The sequence below is a fragment of the Phyllostomus hastatus genome, unplaced genomic scaffold, assembly GCF_019186645.2.
Source record: "Phyllostomus hastatus isolate PE091 unplaced genomic scaffold, TTU_PhHast_1.1 phas_contig_948, whole genome shotgun sequence".
NCBI lineage: Eukaryota > Metazoa > Chordata > Mammalia > Chiroptera > Phyllostomidae > Phyllostomus > Phyllostomus hastatus.
Genome location: NW_025333993.1, coordinates 7010782 through 7030701, shown reverse-complemented (window position 1 = coordinate 7030701; position 19920 = coordinate 7010782). Strand labels below are relative to the sequence as shown.

At 59.4% G+C, this 19920-nt stretch overlaps 1 protein-coding gene across 1 annotated transcript; it reads right to left on the bottom strand.

Annotated features, from left to right (window-relative positions):
- Window positions 1-436: 436 nt before the first annotated feature.
- On the bottom strand, window positions 437-1172 carry CLDN14 (claudin 14). The gene has a single exon (XM_045852675.1). The coding sequence runs from the start codon at window positions 1151-1153 to the stop codon at window positions 437-439; it is 717 nt and encodes a 238-aa protein (XP_045708631.1). The 5' UTR covers window positions 1154-1172.
- Between the last annotated feature and the right edge of the window lie 18748 nt (window positions 1173-19920).

The window sequence follows — 19920 nt, the reverse complement described above, 5'->3', positions numbered from 1 at the left end:
CTGGCTGCCCCCTGAGCGGCTCCAGTGCTCTGCGATGCAGCGCCCCTGGCGGTGGGCCGTGGTTACCAGCACCTGCGCAGGCAGAGCCACAGCCTGGAACAGAAACGAGTACTGCCCATCTCATAAACAACCACATCCAAAAGGTTTATTCCTGCATCGCAAGCAAATCCCACTGACCAAACCCCCAAGTTGCTTTAAATTCAGCTGTTTTTAAATCACCCACATAAATACATAAAATAAATACAAAAACAGAGAGTTTCTTTTTTTAGTCTTTGGTATACAGAGCTTTTCTCCTCGTATTTTCCCTGGTTCCCTGTGCTCCATTTCCTCACGTTCACATTCTCCTTTCGGGCACAAAAGCAGCCCAGAAGTAAACTTTGCGCCAGGGTCCTGGGTCCCGGTCCCTCAGGGCTCAGGGAGGGACAGGCCCGGGGACTCACACGTAGTCACTTAGCCTGTACCCGCTGTGCGTGGCCGAGATGACCGAGGGAGCCCGGTTGTCCTTGTAGGCGGCGGGTGGCCGGTATGAGGGTACGGTGGCCGTGGCGGTGGCGGCCCTGGGCGGGGCGGGGTAGGGCCTGGAGGGCGCCTCGTCCTGGCAGGACAGGCAGAGCAGGGTGCCGCCGATGATGGACAGGGACGAGGAGATGAAGCCGAGGTACAGGGCCTGCCCGATCTCGTACTTCATGCTGCTGGGCAGCAGCGGGTTGTAGAAGTTCTGCACCACGTCGTTGGTGGTCCAGGAGACAGCCACCATGCAGAGCAGGCCGGCCAGGATGAAGAGCGCCCCGCCCAGGATGGCGAAGGTGGTCTTGGCCGGCGTGCCCTTGGCGCAGCGCGTGCACTTCATGCCGATGACGGCGCATGCGCAGGCCGCGCCCGACAGCAGGCAGGAGATGACCATGAGCGCGCGGGCCGCCTGCAGGTCGCTGGGCAGCGCCAGCAGCGAGCGGTAGATCTGGCACTGGTAGATGCCCGTGCTGTGCCACACGCACTCCATCCACAGCCCCTTCAGGTAGGACACAGCCGTCAGGATGTTGGTGCCCACGTGCGCCGTCCTGCGCCAGTGCGGCAGGATGGTGGTGATGAGCGTGCCCACCAGGCCCAGGAAGCTGAACAGGAAGCCCAGCAGCTGCACGGCCGTGCTGGCCATGGCCCCGGCTGGCTGCCGCGCTGGCTCAGGCGCCCGCCGGAGTCCTAATGAAGCCGGGAGGCGGGAGGGAGAGAGAGGACACGGGTTAAATATTATCTCGGTGCATTTATTTCTGCCGCGGAAACCGGGTTTTCCATAGGCGGTGGGTACGGCAATCAGCATATTTTAAAGAAATAGTTTCCGAGACGTCATGGGGTGAATGACTAAGCTGCTCTTCTAGGACGCTTTCCTGGAAGGGGTGACAGCGGGAGGCTGGTGGGTCGAGCCCCTGGAGGACCCCAGGGAAGGGCACGCCACGGCGTGACCTCTGACCTCTCCGCACTTACCAGGCATGCGCGGGAAGTCCTACCTTGTGCCCACCCTCCGACACTTCTGCTGCCCTGGACCCTCATTTTATCCTGTGTCATCAGTGATCACTCCAGTTGCTGGGACAGACAGTGTTCACGTCTATGTGGCTTACGATTTCAGAAACGGCCTTGGACTCTTTAAAGCGAAAGATTTTCTGACGGTGGGAGACGCCCCCGGAGTGCTTAGGAAGGGCGGAGTTTAGCATCCCTAGGTCAGATGCTGCCTTCCAGAATCCCAGAGCTGGAGGTGACCTCAGAGACTGCCCACTGATGTCAGGGGACAGAGATTACTAAGGTCGCCCGCCCCTTAGGTGTTGCAGCCCAGACCGCAAACCAGTGAACCTCCCGCCCACCCGGAGGGGCACCTCCCCTCGTGCCCCTCTGCAGCGTGAGGTGGGGCTCATGGTCCCCAAGCGTCTTCTGAAGGGAGAAAAGCTTCTAAGCTAATGAAGTCACTTCAGTATCCAACACTGGTGAAGCTTTCAGTAGGCAAAACCTGCAGCTTTCTTTTACAGAGGAGAACTGCCCTGCACTTCCACGGAAAGGCTGCAGGGGGCAGCACTGGGCTGGCAGGGCATCTCCCAGGCAAGGCAGCCGCTCCTGCCCGCTGTCTGGCTTGGGATCCCATGGCCTTCTCGTCTTCAGGTCTGGGCCCCTAGTGAAGAAATCCCCTACGCTGCGATGAAGGACTTGTCTGTTGTAACAAACAAGCGATACGTGCCACCATCGTCTTTTTTCAAAAGATGGCTTTTAAAGTATACAGAGGCTTTAACTGTCTGAGCCTTGTGGCAAGCAGTCCGTGAGCACACAAACAAAACCAGGTAACACCAAAACGACGCGGTGCCCACAGGACGCGCGGTGGTCCGATGGGGGGAGGGGCAGGGCTGAGGCTTTTGCGGAGGTTTTAAATGATGGATTGTCCGGCACCGGTGTTCTCACACCAATGCTCTGCTGGTTGGCTGCGTGCCTCTTCTCGCGATACTGGCTCTCCTGGGGCAGCCTGCTTCCCTCCCACTCCGCGAGTGAGCGCGCTCTGTGCAGGTGCTGAGCTCGGGGCTGGGGAGAGCGCCCCCCTCCCCGCCCCACAACACACACGCGCGCGCGCACACACACACACACACACACACACACACACACGAGTTACTGCTGTCCTAGGCCACAGCTGGGGAGGAGGAGGGGCCTCTGAGGAGGTCGCTCTGGTGGGCGGGGCCAGAGCTGCTGCCCCGACCTACCTGCTGCACCCGGTGCCCACCAGGAGAGCTGACGCCCGCTGTCGCGCCCACTTCCTGGGCCTGAGTAGTGGCAGGTGCTTCCCCGGCAGGGGCACGGGCTGCCCAGGGGAGTCCCCCCAGCACCCCAGTGTTTTTTACATGTGGGGAAACTGGCCGCAGGGGGTGGCAATTCTAGGCCGGGCCTGACCAGCCCTTCCCATGGTTTATTTGCTGCTTCACACACCGTCTCTCTCAACCCACAGGGCTGAAGTTGGCGTGAGAGCCGAGAGGGTACCGTCCATGTTCTCTCCTCCCTGAGGACATCTCAGAGCTGGGCCTGGTGCAGTGGCGTAGTGGCCAGGGTGACGAACTGTGGTCTGGGACAGGGGACTTTTCAGGTTGAAATCGGGACAGTCCCAGGCAAATCAGGGCAGCTGGTTCGTCCAGGCAGCTCGGATGGGGAGGACTTCTCCAAATGGCTTCTGAGACCCTTGCAGTCCTGCCTGAAGTCTCCTGCTGGCTGAGGGGCCCCACAGGCCGTCCCTGCTCCAGGACTCTCCCAGGCTTCTCACAGCCCTTGTCTGTCAAGGTCAACCTGCATTAAGTGCACCAATCCCAAGGAATGCAGCATGAAAGCTAAGCCTGCTTGACCCCATTAGTGTAGGGAAGTGGACCAGAAGTTTATTGGAGGTCTGAATATTTATGGAGGGCAATGACTGCTAATTTTAGAAACCATTAGGTTGCTATTTTTAAACAGGTGCCAGAAGGACTTGCTAATTTAAGAAGTGAGTGTTAATGAGCCCCCAACTCCCAGACACCAGCCCCCGCCCCCTTCCCCTGGAGTTACCCGCTGCTGCTACCGGCATCAGGTCATAATTCAACTTCCCAGCGACGACTTTTCACTTTGGAGCCTTTTGATGGAAAAACCACTTCAAATGAATGCATCGCCTTGGAAGCCACATAGAACTCATCTCTCACACCCTGGAAGGGCCTCTCCCGGGGTGGCCTGCCAGGAGGGGCAGTGCGTGTGGGGCTCCACTGGCCGCGTTGGGGGCTCGGCTTCCCCTGGAGGCTCCCCTTTTCCCGCAGACATGCGTGTGCTTGTGGAAGCATCCGCTAGAGAGATGCGTGTCCAGGACAAACAGGGTTCTGGGAATTGGGTTCTGTGAAGACCTCGTCCGGCCGGGTGTGTGGGGCTGAGGTACCAAGACGACGCATTTGAGGAGTCACTGTTGGGTCTTGCATTTGGGTTCACAGGACCCCCAGAGCACAGTCCTGGGTGGGCAGGGTGGGGCCGGCGGGCAGGGCTCGGTGGCTGCCCCAGCCGAATTCGAGGCAGTGCTTCCCGGCGACTGCTTCCTGGGATGCCGTGTGGCCAGCTGTCTTGTGTGGAGGACGGGCAGGTTCGGGAGAAGCTGGTAGCTGCAGGACTTCTCACCCCCGCCCCCCTACGTGCAGAAGTGCACCTCCAGTCTCCCAGAAACGTCTCCCGAGGGGCGTTTTCTGAACTTACGTGACTGGAGACATCCAGACATCCACAACTTGTCCAAGGGACAACTTGGAGTCAGATCCCCTTGGCAAGTGGACTTAGAGCCCGTAAGCCCTTTGAAAGGTGAATGGAGCAATGATGAGATAGGGTTGCTAAGAATAAAGACAATTTGATTTTCCGAGGGTAACTGAGCTCAAGTAGGAGGGCCGGCAGAATGCTCTGGTTTGCCCCCGGGGAGGCTCCGAAAAACCTGGGGCTATAAAGTGAAAATCTTCGGGGGGCAGAGGGGGGAGGGCTGTGAACATCCCAAGCGCTGCTGTGCCCCCCAGACTGACCCAGTTCGATGAGATCCAGACCTGAAAGGCGAGGGTGGTTTTCCTTACAAAGTTTTACGTTGTCTCTGCCCTCTGTTGTCTGCGAGCTGCATTTTCTCCTTTATCCTCACCTGAGAACATTTTTTTTTCATTGCTTTTAGAGAGAGAGGAAGGGAGAGAGAGACACATTGATGCCTGAGAGAAGCATCAATTGGTTGCCTCCCATACATGCCCAGACCAGGAATCAAACCTACAACTTCTTGGTTGCAGGATGACGCCCCAACCAACTGAGCCATACCAGCCAGGGCCACATTTTTTTTTAAAGGAAGGAAAGGAGAAAGGGGAAAGGAAGGGGAAAGGAGAAAGAAAGGAGAGGAGAGGAGGGGAGAGGAGAGGGGAAGGGAGGGAGGAAGGAAGGAAGACCAGACCCTCCGGCACGTGGCAGAGGTCCATCTCCACGCTCAGCCCCAGCCTGCCTGGACCCCAGCTGGGTCGGCTCTGGAGCTTCTCTCCCAGTGAGGTGCCATTTCAACAGCAGGGCCTGGTGGGGACAGCCTGGCCGAGACAAGGGACGGGTGTGTCATTTGCCCAGCCCTGCTCTTGCTCTATTGCCATCCCGTGTCCCTCGGCCCCCCCGGGATGAAGAACTTTTCTCGGGACACACGTGGCTCCTTGGCCACCCCCCCCAGCCACAGCCGCTGGAGGAGGAAGTGTCAGACCCGGGGAAGCCGGGCACAGGCCTTGCTTGTTGGACATTTCTTTACCCAGAAGCCCCTGGGCCCTCCTGTCCAGGGGAAGCGTTGGGGGCTTGGCCACACGCACGCCCCGTTTCCACTTCTGGCCGCCCTGCAGCAGGAGCGGGTTCAGAGCCGTTCACTTTGGGTCAGCACCCCCGCGTCTGCCCCGGGGGGGCTCCTGACGCTGCGGCCGACAGCTCCCACTTCGTTCCCCGGGGTTTTGTTGGGAACAGGAGGTGCTGCCTTTCGAGGACCCTGGTCCTTGCACCTTGCGAGGAGGCAGAGTCGCCTCGCCTTGGATGTTCAGCGACTTAAGAATATGTCTGGGGCTCAAAACACTCCTGCCCTTCCTGTCTGCCCAGCCAGACCGCTCTTCCTGTCTGACCGGGTTTTCCGTAAAGGCTAGCATTTGAGGACTGGGAACAAACCCGAGGGTGGTCTGGGTTCACCTGAACGAGATAACAGCCAACCCGCCCACGTGACAGAGGACAGTGACTTCTGTACCACATCAGGAGGAAGCGACACCAGTTAGGAATTCCTGAACGCGTGTGATTTTTTCCAGAACAAGATTCTGTGTTTCTTAATAACGTACAAAGCGATGGCTCTCTTTCCTAGAAGCTTCCTCCGGAGGTGCTATCTTAGTCCATCTTCTTACACCACGGACAGCCTGTGCATGACGAGAGAGTGATCGCGGACGTGAGGCCCTGGAGACACCACTTCCTGCGCATTTGCGATGCGCCGTCCTCTGGGGGTTCTGGCTCCCAAAGTGTCTGTAGCGTTCCCCGGGCAATTCTTCAGACTGGCAGGCATCTGTGTTTTGAATTTACGAGCACTTCTCTGCCACCTGCCCGTGGTCCGGACAGCCAGTGCTCTTTCTGAGAGAGGCCGGGACGGAAGAATTTCGTGATTCACGTATTTTTACAGCGTGGTAGTCAGGACTCGCTGGTGTTCTTTAGGAAAACCAATGTGAAATATCCTGCCCAGATCTTACACAGATGACAATTTAGAGATGAAAACTTTGCCCTCTGTTTTGGACGAGGAAAGAAAAATCCATGTTTCTTGACAAGAACTGGTTTGGGGGAAAGCCGTGTCATTCGGATGGAAACCGTGGTGTGTGGTTAAACGCTGGCAAGGCCGTTTTCGGTGCAGCGAGACCAAGCAGCTTGCCGATGTCGTGAGAGCGACGGCGAGGCCCCCACGGCCACAGAGATCTCTCAGCCAGTTCCCGGGAGACATGGTCTCTCCAAGGCCAATTCACCAGATTTCATCAGGGCCCACGAAAGAGGCGTCGATCGGCATTTAAAAGCGAAACGACCGACTGTCACTTAACAAGCACATCAGGGCTTTGCACAGCTGCTTTTCCGAACCCGACTGCTGTCTTATTGTTCGTTTTCCAAGGTGCAGGCGACTGAGAACCGGCTACACAAGAAAAATGTTAGAAAAGGAAAAAAACCGCGGGTTCTAAGCATATTGTCGCAGGGGTCACACGATCACTGGGGGGTCGTCGTTGAAGTGTTCTGTGGGGAAGCTTTGTAGAAGGACGTGACGGGGTGGACTGTGTCCCCAAAGAGGACCTGGGGAAGCTCCATCCCCTGGTGCCTCCGAGTGGGGCCTTGTTTGGAAGTAGGGTCATCGCAGACCAGTGGGTGAAGACGGGGTCACACGGGGGTGGGGTGCGCCCTAACCCGTGAGACCGGGGTTAGCAGATGGCAGCCGTGTGAAGACGCAGAGAGAAATGGGGAGGATGCCGCGTGAGGACAGACGCAGAGGGACGTGGCCACGGGCTCCCCCAGGTTGCCAGCAACGGCAGAACCCGGGAGAGCAGATGGGCCAGAACCTCCCTCGGACCCTCCGAAGGAACCGGCCCCGCCGACACCTGGATTCTGGACTTCGGGCCTCCAGAACTCCCGGAGAACACGCTGGTGTCGTGTTCAGCCACCGCGTTAGTGGTTTGTGGCACTGGGTTTCGGCAGCCCTGGGAAACCCGTGCAGGGGACGCGACGGAGGGCGTCACAGGCGCTCACAGGGAAAACGCACTCAGGTCTGACCGGGACGGGCGGGGCCCCTTCCAGACAGGCACTGAGCACGGCCCGGGGGTGTCCCATCGGTCACGGCAACGTCGAGGCAGTAGTCAGCTCTACGTCCCCAAGTGTGGAGGACAAAATCCATGTCCTTGTGGAAGAGGGAGAATCTGGAAGGTCCTCTGTGCTTGTGAAAACTCCAGACCAACAAGGGCCCGCTGCCGTGAGCACCCACGGGGTGGACCAGCAGCCCGGCTGATGCCCAGAAGGGGTGCGGGCCCAGTGTCCAGGCCATGTGGGGCCGGCTGCCCAGCGGCACGGCCAGCCTTTTCAGGCCGCTGTCTGGTTTTCTTAAAGCAACAGATCCTGGTTTCCGAGACCACAAAAACCCAGATTTGGGGTGCAGGCCAGGCTTAGATAAGGTGACTCAGACAGCAGCCCCGGCTCTCCCTTGGACACCCAGCAGGGCTCAGTGGGGCGGCCCATTGGGACTTCCATCCAAACGGAAGAGGTGCTGCCCCAGCCTGCTGCAGACCCCCCACGAATGAGACAACTATTCTGTGACTTTTGTGCGCTCGTGAACATTATTTATTTGAGCACTGTCCTGGAAATATATTGCTGTGATGAAAAATGTGTCAAATGAAAACATAAGCTGAGATTCACTCGTGCTAAATAAAATACAGTTAAAAATGGTGTTTGATGCTCGTTCTCCGTAAATTTAGCCTTTTAGAACCAGGTGCACAGAAGCTGTTACTGTTCACGGTAGAACCATCACAGCTGGGTTTGCCGGGCGCTTCCTCCGTGCCAAACGCCTGCTAAATGCCTCCACTGGCATGAACTTATTCGATCCCCCACAAGTCTGCGCTGTGTGTGTTCTCATCCTCATTTACAGATGGGGAGACCGAGGCTTGGAGAAGCTCAGCCCAAGGCCACACCTGGGCTGCACCAGGGAGCCCACGCAGGGGGCCCCTGCGACTGCCCAGGTCAGAGGTGCTGGCAGTGACGAAGGTGGGTGCCGGGATGAGGTCGGTTTCCAGACCCACGGGCAGGTGAGGCCGGTGGGGTCTGCTGACGCCTCAGCCGTGGGGCCTGAGAGCCAGGGGTCACCGACACCCTGGGGCTCCTGCCCCAGGAACCTGGGAGGATGGGGTCGCCAGGTACCGAGCGGGCACTGACAGGGGGAGGAGGCGGGGCTGGATTTGGAGGGTGGAGGGCAGAGAAGAGTTTCATTCTGGATGAGCCGACTTTGGGAGGGCTCTCTCCCTCGGGGTGGGGGGCGTGGGGTCCCACCGCTGGGTAGCCACTGCATGTGCAGAGTTCAGGGAGCGGGCTGAGGCGGACAAGTCCGCCTGGGACTCAGCGGCGCGCACGTGGGGTTGGAAGCCCGGGGCTGGGGTGAGAGCCCCCAGGGAGCGCAGCCCGGGAAGGGCAGGGGCCCCGGACTGATCCGGGACCCCCAGCATCCGAGGTTAGAGCGACGAGGACATGAGGACGGGGTGAGGAGAGGGCGGGAGGGCACCGAGGGAGAGCGGTGGGGGCAGGGTGCCAGGTCCCAGAGTGAGCCGCTGTGTTAGCTCCTCACGTAACCCGAGCACTGGGAGGTGCGCGTCACGCTCGGAAACGGGAGGGAAACCGGAGACCCTGATACGCAGTTTCGGTGGAGCGATTGGAATGGGTTCAGGAGGGCAGGAGCTCAGAGGACTCGTTCGAGGGCTTGGACCCTCCCGGGGACCGGGAAATGGAGCGGCAGCTACGGGATGGGGGTCTCGGTCCGGGGTCCGGGGGCCATCGAATTCAGGGCAGCTGTCTGTCAACTCAACTGAGAAACAAGTTGTACGTTCCGGGGTATCAACCTGTCACCGAAGACAAGTATTGCCTTGTGTCGTGAACAGGGGCGGCCGCCTACAGCGACGTGACCAGCGCCTACGGCTTTATCGCCGAGAGAAACCGCTGATGGGTGCTTTGTGGGCGTTCCGGGTGCCTGGGAAGATCATTTACCAGTGACGCCACCTCAGAACCCCAGTGGGCATCCGACCCGGCCTGCCCTGTCATGGGATGCCTTAACAGAGAAGTGCATCAATTACTAGGAACAAACAGCTTTAGAATATTGGTGACCGTATTGCAATGTGTATAGTTGACTTCCGTTACGATCCTGTGTGTTGTTTTATGTGTGCAGAAGCACCACTCAGCGGCGAGATGCAGAGGCTCCCCTAGACGGCACAGGGGTCCGAGCACACACCACTGACCAGCCCAGGAAACAGCCACCGCCTTCACAACGATCACCACGAACAAACCGGCTGAAACCTCTGCTGGCTGGGGTGGGGGGGGCGGTGCGGTCAAGGGAGGATTTTTGTTTTGTGGTTTGGGAGACTCGAGAAAGCCCTGAGTGTTCCTCTGGGACGGTCCGGCGAGAAGGGAGACGCCGATGACGAGGAAGAGATGTCCTTGCAGAGGGGGCGGCAGGACCTGGTGCCCACCGGGCGAGGCCCGCTCAGACCCAGCGCAGCAGACGCCTCGCTGGGGAAGGGGAAGGGCGCCGGCGCAGGGAGCCTGGGGGTGACGCGAGGCCCCTCGTGGGCGGTCTCAGGGAGTTCCAGTTTTCTCCGGGGCTAGGGGGGCTAGGATGCCGTGTTCGGAAGGAAGACAGGGAGGAGGAGTCGGAGGTGGGAGGTCGGAGTGGAGAGAGGAGGGCTGCTTTGGTCACCTAGGACGCAGGGCTGGACTGAGACAGGTCAGCAGCCGGTGCCCTTGTGAGGCCAGCGGTCACGGGACTGCAGCTGGCTGGCCTTCTCCAGCACGGGCAGGGGCGCCGAGAGGGCCCCGAGGGGCCGGGGACTGGACTGAGCTCAGGGGCTGGGGATTTTCCTGAGAGGAATGACGAAGGGGGCTGGCATGGGGGGGGGGCGGGTGAGCATGTGCATGGCGAAGTGAGTGTCCCCGTGGGCAGTGGGCGCGGAGCTGGGGAGCAGGCAGGACGGGAGAGGGTGGCCGGAGACCAGGACACTCGTCATGGCAACCGTGGTGTCTCAAGCCGTGGAGGAAGGCTGTTGGAAAGGGCGGGACCAGCGAGGAGGGTGGAAGGAGAGGCCAGGGAGGCGGAGGAACCGGCGGGACGGCCCACCCGTGGGCGCGGAACCCTTGTGTCCCCGAAGCTGAGGAGCGAGGAGGAGGAGGAGCAGCCGGGCGGGGCAGAGGAAGGGCTCGGGCCCGGGCACGGCCGTTGGCCCTGTCCTCGCTGCGGTCCAGCACGTCCAGGGCTCGGTCTGACTGCCACTCTCTCTGTCCTCCACTCACAAGGCTGCCCAGAAACCCGTCCCCTACTTCTTTCTCCCAAGCCATTCTCATCATCACCGGATACCCTGGTCTTTTCTGTAGGGCAGGAGGGTAAGGGAGGACGGTGGCTTTGCACTTGGCAGGCAAGGACGGAGCCTGGGGGGGGCAGGGATGACGTCGGAGCCGGGCTGGGAGGCGCAGGTGTAGCCTGCCTGGTTGTGTGACCCCCCCGATGGCTGCACAGGTGAAGCCAATCACGACGTTGAGGTCGTTTCTCTGCTTCCCGCGGTTTCACCCTCCCCTTCCCTGACTCTGTGCATTCCGCCACCGAACCTGAAGGCAGTGGCGCTCCACCCTCCCAAGGGGTCGGCATCCTTGGGGAGCCTTACAGAGACCCCGATGCCCTGGCCTCCCCGGAGAGCATGGCCCACTGCGTGGCGTGGGGCCCACACAGGGGATCGTTTGAGCCCCTCTCCCAGGTGACGTGAACCACTGTCTAAATGGGTGTGACTTGTAAAGGTCCTATCCGGAGCTTTAAAACACAAACAGTCTAGCAAAGAGTCACAGTACCCATGTGTGCCGACGGGGCCTTCTCGGGCGTCCCCCAGGATGGAGACAGTGTGCCCCCCCAGTGTCCTCTGACCTGCCTGGGAGACCCCCCTTCTCCCCCTGCCTCAGCGTCGGTTCCTCTTCTCTGCCCACATGTCCTGCTGGCACTCCAGCCCGAACCCCTCTTTCCCCGTCCTCGGTCCCACACCGCTGTCCACCCTGGACTTCCCCTCTGACAGCCGGGGACCTAGAAAGAGACCGCTCCCCTGGGCACTGCTCTGCTGTCCGGCTCCCACCTCCTGGCACCCCAGCCTGTTCTCACCACCCAGGTCCTTGCTGGGGCCCCAGCCCCTCCTGGACACTCAGCCCCCCTCACGTGTCATTTTGGCCAGGGAGTTGCCCCCCTGGGCCTTTAGACGGCCCCGGATGGCTTCCAGCACCCGGGCCCGCCCCCAAGAATGATCCTCGCAGTGGTCAGAACGGGAGGGCCAGTCCTTGCGGGGAGGCCAGTGATACTTGGGTGTATGTGGGCTTTTAAAACAAAGTTTTTAAGCCCTGGCTGGCGTAGCTCAGTGGATTGAGCTCGGGCTGTGAACCAAAGCATCGCAGGTTCGATTCTCAGTCAGGCCACATGCCTGGGTTGCAGGCCATGGCCCCCAGCAACCGCACATTGATGTTTCTCTCTCTCTTTCTCCCTCCCTTCCCTCTCTAAAAATAAATGAATAAAATCTTAAAAAAAACAAAACACAAATTAACATTTAATTTTGTCTATCTTAAAAAAAGCTAACTGGAAAACAGGAAATGTTTATAGCAACATTTTTACGGCCCCCAAAGAGAAATCTGGGTCTCTTCCTTTTCACCAATTTCCCCACCGTGAGGCTCAGGAAGCGCGGACCCCATCATGCAGACGGCAGGCAAAGCCCAGGAAGCGTAAGAGACTTTTGCAAAGCAGACGGAGCCAGACGGGAAGGGAGGCTGGCTTCCAGCCTGACTGATCTGGGGCACACAGCCCGGCCTCCCAGGACCCCCCGGCTGTCTACGTCCCAACAGCTGCTTCCAGGGCCACCCAGAAGGTGCCGAGACAACGCATGTGAAAACCCGGCCGCCCCGGAGGAAGGACACCCGGCAAAGGCGAGGCACGTGTGCTGAAATTTTATCGTCGGCGCAGATGAGTCGGTTCCCGGGGCCACGGAGGCGACCCAGGCACGCGGGCGGGGCCCGGACCCGGAGCTGGATGCTCGGCCACTGTCCTCTGGTCCCCAAGACGAAGAAGCTACACTGAGTGATTAGGAGATTTTGCCCTTGAAAACGGCAGGAATTAAATGTCTCGGCGGGAAAGGGCAGCCAAAAGCCAGTGCCCCGAGTGGCTCCAAGGTTTGGGGACCCTCTGGGGACACTAATCCCAGGTCCCTTTGACTTTCTTTGCCCATGGTCCTCCCAGCAGGCCCGGGCCTCGGCGCCCGTCCTGTGCAGACCGCGGCAGCTGCTGGGGACCAGGGGTTCAAGGTGGCTGGAGGATTAGCTCGCGTATCAGATGTCACGGGATTTCCTCTCTCCGCCACCATTCCTCAGCCTTGTTAAGCGAGGCTCATCACGTTCCGCCCCTTCTGCCCCGCCAGAGTGGGAGTTCGCCTGCGTGTGTGCTTTGGGGCGAGGGGTGCGGGTTGAGGGGGCGGGGAGGACAAGGCTCCCAGGTCCGGGGGCTCTGACCGCTCACAGAGCGCAGCCGAGGCTGTGCTGACCGGCTCCCCAGGTGACGCGGTCTCACGACACTCTCCAGATTCGGTCCCCGTGCCCAGTCGGGGGTCTGGCCAATGAACGAGTTCTCGCAAACACCCGGGGAACCAGCCTCTTGTCCTCCCAGGTGGCTCGGGAGGGCACTTTGCTGCCTGGGGTCCCTCGGTCCCCCAGCCCCCCAGCCCCAGCTGCAGTGCCTGTCTGCAGAGGGGCATGACCACTTTGCCCAGAGGATGCTCTCCTGCCCACAGCCCTGAGACAAAGGACTGTCAACCCCAAACCTTCCCAACCCGAGACACCCCCAGACTCACACTCAGAGGTCAGAGGTCGCTGCGTCCCGTTGGCCTCATCAGGTCCCTGGCCGGCCAGCGGGGCTGCTCTGGGACCCGGCTGGGCGCCGGCCGCGCAGGCGCGCTCTGCCCTCCTCCCGTCTTCCTTCTTCGGCCGACTGGGAGCCTCAGGACCCGGGCGTCTGAGAGGAGAGTGTCCAGACAATTACCATGCACGGCACACATGTCATTTGCAGGGCAGTTAACTGCCCTGTGCCTGAAGGAGGCAGCGAGGCCCAGGCAGACTTTCAGGACCAACCAGAAATGTCATTTCTGCACTTCACAGGAATGCCTGACGCATCTGTGTGTAGCTGTCACCTCCTCCCAAAACACCCTCCAGTGACTGTCCCGGCCGGCGTGGCAGGCCGGTCGCCGTTCTTGCCGGCTGCCTGCCCAAGATCCCTGCGCTGGTCCGGGCTATGCCCACTCACTGCTCTGGGCCCCGGTTCAGGGCTCCCCAGCAAATGGCCCCGTTCCTGCGATGACAACAGACCCACAGTGGACCTCCACAGCAGGCCCTCCTGCCGCCCTACCTGTCCGTCCCCCTCTGAGCCGGTCACCTGGCCGTTGTCTCCTCACTGCCCTGGACTCACATCACACGGAGCCACTCAGTGTCTCGACTGATGGCTGCCACCGGCTGTGGACGCAGGGTGGCAAATTCGGACAAATGTTTGGGGTGTGGGGGGCCACCACTGCAGATATGGCCGGTTCAGACTACTGTGGGGGGGTTGTGGAGTGGGGGGTGTGGAGCAGGTGGGTCATCGGCACCGTGGGGAGCGAGGGACTTTTTGCTACGAGCTGCAGATGGTTGACATGCTGGAGGAGGTGGTTTTCTCGGGCTATGTGAGAATCTGTCCTGAGAGTCCATGAGGGCTGGGGGCAGTCCTTCTGAACGTTCAGACACGGCACCCAAGGGCGGCCGGGGGACCTGGGCTGTGCCGGGAATGCCTTCACGGCTGGCCGTCTGGGACCAGAATGGCTGAGGACCACCACGGGACTTGACTTGCGTGTTCATCCCCGTGTCATCGGTTCCACTGAGGCGCCCCTAGGGCAGGCAGGGGCTCGGGGCTGCGATCCTTCCGTGGCACCCAGGTGCCCCGGACGTGTCCCTGTGTCCCGGGCAGTACACGGTGACGGCAGGGAGGGCGTGTCCCGGGGGCACCTCGAGCTCCGAGCAGGCGTTCGGGGTGCCTGTCCCCCGTCGTTCCCTGGGGGCCGCCGGCAGCCCGGGGCCGGGCAGCGTCGTGCCGTCTCGTCCCTGGAAGTCACCGTCACGAGCAAGACCGTGTCTTCTCGTTCAGGGCCGCCCAGGCCCACGTCAGGCCCTTCCGTTTAGGGAACACACACGGAGTGAAAGGCACCCACATGCTCTGTAATTATATGTCGGGGTGTTTTTGGAATAAAATATATAATTTTGGTTTTGGGGTCATTTGACCACAAGTAACACATTTAATGTAAAACTGCCATCGATTCTTGGCGCTCGGTGGGTCTACGCGGGGAATACGACTGAGAGAAAACGCAAACCCCAAGTTGTTTTAACTGTACTGTGGTATTTCTAGGAATACCGCATTTGGCAGGGAGTGAAACGGACGTAATGTGATGTTCTGAAGACTTTTTGTGGGACCTTCATTCATCTGGACTTTCCCTGGAACAACTGACTCTGTCCTGGGCGAGAGGCGAACTCTCCCAGGCCCGTGGCCCCCGACGGACAAAAGAACCGGCCCCGGGCCAGCGGGGAAACGGACGGAGTAGGTCCCTGTTTACACGTTTATTCCCAGAGGCTCCCCGTGTATCTCAGCTCGGCTCGGGCTGCTTTGGCGCAGTCGGGGCAAAGAGTTTTTGGCTCAACGCGGGTCGTTTGGTCTGGAGCAGGACGGGTCTGAAGTTCAAACGACACGCTTGTGAAATACGACGTCACCTTTGCTTGTCTGGGGCCCCCTGACTCAGCCGACAACAGTCTCAGCCACAGACATGTCGACACGATCCTGTATTTGCCGACTGCTCTTCCGTGCTCCGGACACGGGAAGATTCCGCCTTTCGGATGAGGCAGACACCAGGAACTTCCCCACCGAGGCCCCCAGGGCTCACGTAAGAAGTGACAACTGAAAAATCGTGCCTTCAAATACAGAGAGAGCAAAAGCAGGGACAGTGGGGCTCACACTGATGTTCGCACACCAGTGTTCTCGGCAGCATCGCTCCCAGCAGCAAGAAGGGGGGAGCAGCCCAGGTGCGCGCTGACGGATGGACGGATAAGCACAACGTGGTCTGGCCGCACTCTGGACCAACATTCAGCCATAGAGAGGACGAAACTTGGACACACGCCGCAGCATGGCGAACCTCGAAGACACTGCGCTAATCGAAAGGAGCCAGTCCCAAGAGTCAAATGTTGGATGAATCTCCGTCACGAGGTGCCTAGGCTGGTCAGACGCACAGAGACAGGCCGCAGGGTGGCGGTGCCAGGGGCGGAGGGAAGGGGACGGATGGGGAGCGGGTGTTCAGTGGGCGCGGGGCTTCGGTCGGGAAGATGAAGGAGTCCCGCAGATGGGCAGCGGCGGCGGCGGCTGTGCGACGGTGTCCGCAGACTCGACGCTCTGAGCTGGGCACCTGAAAGTGGCCCACGTGGGAAGTTGGACGCTCTGCGCATTTTAACACGAACGCACGCGCACGGAACACACTGGTCTTCCACGAGTCATTCATTCTGAGTGGGACCGCCCCCTCCACTGTGTCCCATGACACTCCCTCCGTTTACCCGGGAGAAGCTGCATTGGGATAAACGTTCTCAGGTAGAAAACAAAACAACACTGGCCCCCTCTCTCTATTTTGGCTGATTCTGAGTCTGGCCAAGTACCAAATCCAGGCCTTGGTGCCGCTGCGAGGTGGCCTGCCTGCAGCCAGCCCTTCTTTGTTTAAGGGTGTGCCATGGTGAGGCCCGCCCAGCCTGGTGCAGCCGGCCCTGCCGTCACTGCAGGGGGCCACCTCGGAGAGCAGGGCTGCCCCAGGCGGGGCCGGAGGGGACTGCCCGTCATCCACCTGCCGGCCTGGACAAGGGCCCAGCCCGTCTGGGACTCCTCCTGATTGCCGCTCCCTGGATGCACAGAAGGTCAGGAGACAGAAGGTGCCACGTGTCACCCCTCCGGGGGCCTCCCACCTTGTAATTTACAAAGGACTGTCACACAGGCTGTGATTTAGCCAGACAACGTGAATGAAGACGCTGCTGGCATCTCCAGGCATCTCGTCCAGCTCTCACGTCTGGTCACAGAAAGATCTGGGCCTCGCCCTGGGCCTCCAACCCAAGCCCCGAGCTCTGTCCTCCGCGGCTGCCAGCTCAGAGTGGCCCGCCCTCCCTCCAGCCGTCAGAGGAGGCAGCTTCGGGACGGAGCTCTGCGGGCAGGCCCTGCGCACACCACTGAGGTTCGCTGACCAGCAGCGTGGGGCTCAGGCAAAACTTTCTGGAAGTCGTTTCTCTACTCCCAGTCCTAGCTTCTGTCCATAACAGCTCGGGGACCAGGATTCCTTCGCTGGGCCCTATCCTGATCACCTACAAAACGCCTCGGTTGCCGCAGGTCGGGCGGTGCCTGGATGAGGGACTCGGAGGCTCCGGAGACACCCTCAGAACTGTCAGCCTCTGTCCACCGGGAGGGGAAGCTCTGGACACCGGATTTAGTTAAGTCTGGAGGTCACTTGTGCCCTCCCCCTGTTTCCTGTCCCCGCCCCCTTCATGCACGCACACACTTGAGCACACATGAACGTGTGCACGGAGACACATAGAGACGGACACGCACATTCTTTCCTGAGATGACTTCAGGCAGCTGCGAAGCCCACTTTTTCTAATTCTCTGTAAACGAGGTAAAAGGGAGAGCAGCTTCGAGCCAGAGAAGGACCTTCCTCTCACCGTGTTAACTCGGAGGCCGCGTGCCGTCCACCGTTCTCAGGACAAAGCACACTATCTCAGGTCGCGTGGCCCGCAGGTACATTTTCGGTTTGCTGGGCTACCCTCACAGCCTCCCCTCCAAGGTCTGTGCCCGAAAACCAGGCATCTGAACCTCTGTGGTCAGCTCCTACTCATCCGGAATCTCTTTTCTCAGCGAGAGGCCTGTCCCAGAGAGCAGTCACCCCGAAAAGCAGAGGGAACGCACACAGCTTGCCAGAGCGGAGCCAGAGTGGCTGTCCTGGTGAGTCAGCGGCGGTGAGGGAGGGGCCCAGCGTCAGAGCTAACGCTGTCAGGTCGGTTTCCAGGTGCCTTTGGGTTTTTTTTTCGTGCTGGTTTTGCAGGCATCGATGTTTGTGGAGAAAGCTGCCCCGGCCACAGGATCTTGCTGTGTCCATCGAACGAGGTCAGAAAAACCATCTGCCTGAAATCCTTTTTGGAACAAGGACCGGTATAAACACATACGCGAATGGTCCTAAAGGATTGGGAGTGGGGAGGGCTATTTCAGAAAGGGGGGGTGTGGGTGAGCCCGAGCCAATGTTGCGGATCAGTGTTCGCAGGGGCTGCTGCCGTCTGCAGGGCGGTTCTCAAAACACACAACCTTCTGATAAGCAGGGTGCATTCTGGGAGGGTGGGTGGGGAGGCCCTGTTCTCTTCCAGAGCGCCCACTCTGCGCTCGGGGGTTCTTATCCGGGCAGTGAGCACAACATTAGGAAGAATTAACCTGCGCATTCCTGTAGCGGGTTGAATACCGTCCCCCCCAAAACTCACGTCTACCTGGAACCTCGGAATGGGGTCGTTTTTGGAAGCAGGGTCCCTGCAGAAGTAACCAGGTTAGGATGAGGTCATGCTAGGTTAGCTTGGGCCCCCACATCTACGGCTGGTGCCCTGATAAGGAGAGGAGAGGGGACCCAGGAGGGAACGCCATGTGGAGGTGGAGACAGGGATTGCGGCGACATGGCTACAGACTGAGGGACGCTAAGGCATCCTGGCAGTCGCCAGGGGCTGGAAGACGCAAGGAAGAGCCTGAGGAGGGCGTACGGCCCTACCGATGCCTTGCCTCTGGCCTCCTGGCCTCCGCAGCTGCGCCAGGGTGAAGTCCTGTGGTTTCGGGCTTCCTCCCGCATGGTGATTTGTTACGGCGGCCACAGGAAACTAACTCTGCAGCCCTGTTCTGGCTGGCAGCTGTCTGGGTTGGGCCCCGTTAGCACCAAGACGAACGTGGTCAAATTCTTGGCCCTTAAGTGAGGAGCTGAGGTCCAGGAGTAAGGCAGAAATGACCTTGAAGGAATACTTGTTGAGTCAGTGGTTTTCTTCTTCTTCTTCTCTTTTTCTTGGTTTGTTTTTCTGCCATCTGAGAAGAGTCTGAGACTCTTGGGCTCAAGGAGGAAAGAGGGAGTCCTCAGAGTGAGCAGCTGGTAAGAGGCCAAGAAGGGGCCTGGGTCTCATCATCCTGGTCTCAGGGGCAGCTCCAGAGAGACGTGAGGTCACCCTAAACGTCCCGACTGAGTGGGAGTCTGTGGGGAGAGAAGGCTGCTCTTCTGGTGGCCCTGGGAGGCAGGGCAGGGGGGAGAAAGAGCAGGAAATGTTAGGTTTTTGGCTTCTGATATCCAATATATGTTTTCAATAAGACTTGAAAGCCAGGCACTAGCAAAAGAACTTTTCAAAATTCTTTGAGCTCCATTACCATATGAAGACCCAGGCCTGGAGATCTGAACTCTGAGGTTCTTACGATCCAGGAAACTCAGGACACCACTCACGAGTTTCTGCCACGAGGAGTGAGGGGAAGTGCTGGTGGACGAGGACGAACAGGGAGGCTGGAAGGGGAAGCCAGTGGTCACACATGTTCATCCCATTCACCCCAAATCTCATGTCGTGGGGGGGGGCCCAAGGAAAATGGGGCTTTCTTCCACTCCCTGTTTGCAGTCCTTAGAGGAGACAACCCATCCCAGTATGGGGGTGAGTAGATGGTGGCAGGAAGAGGGGGTGGAGGAGGTCAGTAGCATTCCCCAAAGCCTGCATTCCTCTGCAGCATGGAGGGCACCCAGGGATCCTTGCACGTCCCCAAATCAGGTTTAGCACGCAACTGAGAGTCAAAGAGTGAGCCAATGTGAGGAGCCCACCTTGGCCAGGGATGAAGTGGGCACCCCACTAGACCTGGGGGGTGGGGCTCCAAGGTGACATGGTCACATGTGAGAGCCCCCGAGGCTATGCCCTCAGTCCCCAAAGCAGACCCAGCTCATGCATCCCAGTCTTTCTTCACGGTACCTCCAGCCTCCCTGTGCTCTGGCTGCCATCTTGGATCAGAGGGTCAGGAGGAGAGAAACTGATGAGTTGAACCCTGCCAATTAATATTTCTCCTGTTTCGATCAAAGGTAATGTTTTAATCAAAGAGGATGGAGGTAATGTTAATGACAAATTAAAGTCCCCTCTCTGTGGCTGGGGGAGGGAGGCTCACGGGAAAGAGAACTAAAGAAGCGTTGTGGCCCCCACACACCTGCACGGTAGAAGTGAGTTTGCATTCTCACCACCTTGGCATGGAAAGATCTTGGTTATGGGCTGAACTGTGCAACACCCCAAATCTCTATGCCGAAGTCCTAAACCCCAGCACCTCAAAGTGGCTATACTTGGAGATGGGGCCTTTGAAGAGGTGACAAAGGTAAAGTGAGGCCAGATGGGTGGGCCCTGCTCCAATGTGACCGGTGTCTTTGGGCACAGTCACACAGGAGACACAGAGGGAAGACTGTGAGGACAGACAGAAGACAGAATGACACCGCCACAAACCAAGGGGCATCGAAGGTGGGCAGCAAGGAGCAAAAGCTGGGAGAGGTT

Bases quoted from the DNA above. Each gene is read 5' to 3' on its own strand.
- CLDN14 (XM_045852675.1), bottom strand. From the start codon at position 1,153: ATGGCCAGCACGGCCGTGCAGCTGCTGGGCTTCCTGTTCAGCTTCCTG.